The 3,839-nt window shown below is 39.3% G+C and overlaps 1 protein-coding gene across 1 annotated transcript; it reads right to left on the reverse strand.

The window, feature by feature from the left end:
* Positions 1,383–2,579, reverse strand: LOC110255352 (olfactory receptor 478-like). The gene has a single exon (XM_021062276.1). The coding sequence runs from the start codon at positions 2,529–2,531 to the stop codon at positions 1,587–1,589; it is 945 nt and encodes a 314-aa protein (XP_020917935.1). The 5' UTR covers positions 2,532–2,579; the 3' UTR covers positions 1,383–1,586.

Raw genomic sequence — 3,839 nt, forward strand, 5'->3', positions numbered from 1 at the left:
CCAGGGCTGCACTTCTGGGCAAGACTTCATCACGGAGGGTTTCCATTATCCTGAGTATATACGTGAGGTGCATTGGTCAGAATTCTCACCTGAATGCGTCCTATGCTTTGATGTATGTTCCTCCCACAAAGTCACTAAATCCAGGGCTGGGGGGTAACACTTCCTACTGGCCTCATGACTAAAGCCTTAGTGTTGGTTCCCTGGTTTCTCCCAGTTCTGCTGAACCAATTCCTTGTTATCCTGTAGCCTCTACAGTGACATTAAAATGTCTTGAACATCCTAACCTATGTTTTGCTTGTGCTCACCTTGGGATGGATTCAAATGACCACACCTGGCATAATTGAAACAGAAGCCCCAAAGATAAATTGTATGCCTGTGAGGGAAGATTAGACTTGCAGAAATGTACACAGGTGACACCATATCCAACAGGCAGTGTCCTCACCTCCTGAATCCTTGCTCAGATGTTATCTTCCCAGTGGGACCTGCAGTGGCACTGCCTGCCCTGGATGTTAAGCTCCATGACTCTATCTGCTGTTTTCTTCTTCATTCCTGGCATCCCCTTTGAATAGTCTGAACCACTAACTTGTTAGTTTTATTATCTCTTTTATGCTATAAGATAATTATACAAAGAGAGGTAGATTAGATTCTTCCCACTTATATTTCCACTGGCCTATGAACATATCTTCAGTATAAAAATAACTCAGCATAATCTTTGAATATATGAAAGAACAAACGAGTGAGTGAGATGATTAAGGCCTCATGAGTCTCTCAGAAAAAAGATGGAATTGTGCCTGAAATAGGAAAGAGGGGACAGGAAGCTCAATAAGTGCAGTTGTCGTCAGCACATGAGGTTGATTCAGGCTCTCCAGGGGCAGTCACAAATTCAGGGGAGGCCCAACCCAATGCCTTCATGAGCAGGATGCAGACCTGACCATGAACACGTTTCATTTGTCTCAGACCCCGAGGAGTTGAGGGACCCTACCTACTCCCACAGAGGAGTCATCTTTGGACCTGCCAGAATTCACAGGTTGGTCAGGGACATCTCCTCCTGTCTTTCTCTGGGGACCCTTTGTGCTGCCTGGAGCCAGAGACTGAGAACATGGGAGAAGTCATGGGTCCATAAAGTCCCTCCTCAAAAGATAACCTTCCTGCAAGATCCTCTCCAGAAACGTCTGATCCCACGTGTCATCTCCTCTTGGAATGTACTCACTCAAAACCTTTGTTATCACACTTATAACCAGAAAACTGCTCTTCCAAATGGACACAGTCATAAAGATTTAGTGGTATCATAATCCTAATATATGTCACAGTACAAATATGGAAAAATATATAAATGAAATTTTAAAGTGATTTTCAGTGGGTGAAGTATGTTTTCATGAGAGCCAGTTTGTTTATCTTAAGTATAATTTTATTTTATTAAGGGAAAAATGAGGCACTATCAATCTCTGGTTTTCAATTAGATATCTGAAAATCCACTCCCTGCACTTACTAAAAAATTGTGTCTTGACTAATGACATACCATGGATATTGTTAAAACACACTCACTCAGTTTCTCCTTATCATATACTTCAAAATAACAGGTTGCACTAAGAAAATAATTTTCTGCCAAGCTGTCTCTTCAGAGCCCCCTTAATCTCCTTGTTCCGGAGGCTGTAGATGAGGGGGTTCAGCATGGGGATCACCACCATGTAGAACACAGACACCACCTTGTTCTGGTCAGTGGAGTAGCTGGACGTGGGCATCATGTAAATGAACATGATGGTCCCATAGAACAGAGTGACCGCGGTGAGGTGGGAGGTGCAGGTGGAGAAGGCCTTGTGTCTTCCTTCAGTGGAGGGCATCTTCAGGACGGTGATGAGGATGTAGATGTAGGAAGTGGCTATGACAACCACTGTGACCACAAAGATGGAACCAGATGTAAATGAGGGGACAAATGCAGGAATAGTAACATCAGAGCAGGAGAGTTCCAGCAAGGGGGCAAAATCACAGAAGAAATGATTGACCCAATTTGGTCCACAGAAGAGTACAGAATAGAAGGAAATCGTAAAAGAGAAAGCATTGAAAATACCACCGATGTAAGACACTATGAGTAGCTGAACACAGACTTGTGTGGACATCTTCGTGGAATAGAGCAGTGGGTTGCAGATGGCCACAAAGCGGTCATATGCCATGGCAGCCAGAAGGAAGCACTCCGTCGACCCAAAGAAAGCACCTGAACCCAGCTGGGTGGCACATCCAGGATAGGAGATGGTATTTCTTTCCACCAGGAAGTTTACAAGCATATTGGGTGTGACAGAAGATGAGCAGCCCATGTCAGCAAAGGCCAAGTGGCTCAGGAAAAAATACATTGGATGATGGAGCTGAGGAGAGAATCTGATAAGAATGATTGTGCTGAGATTGCCACATATGGTCACCAGGTAGATACACAGGATGATCACGAAGAGGATGGTTTGCAGGGTTGGGTCATTTGTTAAGCCCAATAAAATGAACTCTGTCACTGCAGTGTGATTTCTGTGCCCCAGAGAATTCATGAGATAACATAGCTGCTACCAAAATGAATCTGTGATAGAAAAATTCATCAAATAAATTATAAATTTTATAATTCTTTGTGCATAATTCTTGTGTAGGAAGTTGTAAAAATATTCAAGAATCAATTCATATTTACATGCAATTATGAGCCTAACTCTTTTTAAAACTTTTTTAGCATAAATGCCTGAAAACTTTCTGAAAGTAATTTCTTTTACCTTTTGTATTATAGTGTTTCCAAAAAGGCACTTACTGTGGATTTAAAGTCAAGGAACTAATAATATAAGACAGATGAGAATAGCAAAAATGACCAGTGGTTATTATAACAAAGTAAAAGAAATGTCTCGGGTTTTCTAAAACAGTCTTGAGTTATAACTAACGATTATTACATGCTTACTAAATTACAAGCATAGGGATAAAATTTTTACATGCTTATAATTTAGTCTGTATTTATAGTGTAGGAATGGTTGGTAGATATATGTATTTAATGTGTATTTTTATAGTCTATGTATTTTTTCATAAAAAATGTCAATTACGTTTATTATTTAAGCGAGTAAACTGATTCAAAGGTGGTTATGTAAGTTGCAAAATTTTATGTAGCAATTGGTAGAGTCCAAATAAGAAGCTCAGGAATTTCTGACTTTCCATTCCTTTAGTAACCCTGCAATAAATAATACTGACCATGAAGTCCAGTACTCCTTGCAGTGAATGGATAATGGATTATCCTTAAGCTTTTTGGCAGTTATGTATAAAATAAATATCTAGTTACTTACGTATTTCACAATATCTATACCTTAAAATTTTTAAAGAAGAAATAAAAATTGAGACTATAACAGAAATGAGTTTCAATTTAGGGTTATAAGTAAAGTTACACATTGTAAATCTATTGTATATTCTTTAATTAGAAATAATAGTTAGAATCAAGTAGCTTGAAATATTGATGTAATTTCTTTTGCAGGAAGCATGGTTGATATTTAACGCAAAATTAAAACACATTTATTCAGACACATCAAAAAAATTCCTACTTGAACAATTTTTCCTAATTGGACTTTTGCAGAATGAAATATTATTTTATTATTTTTTAAGTTTGATGGCCAATCTCATGACAAATGGACATTTCCAGAGCTGCACATGTAACCTACGCCACAGCTGTGGCAATAGCAGATCCTTTACCACTGCACCACGGTGGGATCAAACCCATGCCTCCACAGCGACCTGAGCGTCAGCAGTCAGATTCTTAACCCACTGAAGCGCAGTGAGAACTCCGTGAAATATTATTTTAAACATAACATATGGGTTTCCATTATGGGTAG

This window comes from Sus scrofa, chromosome 9 (genome assembly GCF_000003025.6).
Source record: "Sus scrofa isolate TJ Tabasco breed Duroc chromosome 9, Sscrofa11.1, whole genome shotgun sequence".
Classification (NCBI taxonomy): Eukaryota; Metazoa; Chordata; class Mammalia; order Artiodactyla; family Suidae; genus Sus; species Sus scrofa.

Excerpts from the sequence above, each read along its gene's own strand:
- LOC110255352 (XM_021062276.1), bottom strand. The coding sequence starts at position 2,531 with ATGAATTCTCTGGGGCACAGAAATCACACTGCAGTGACAGAGTTCATT.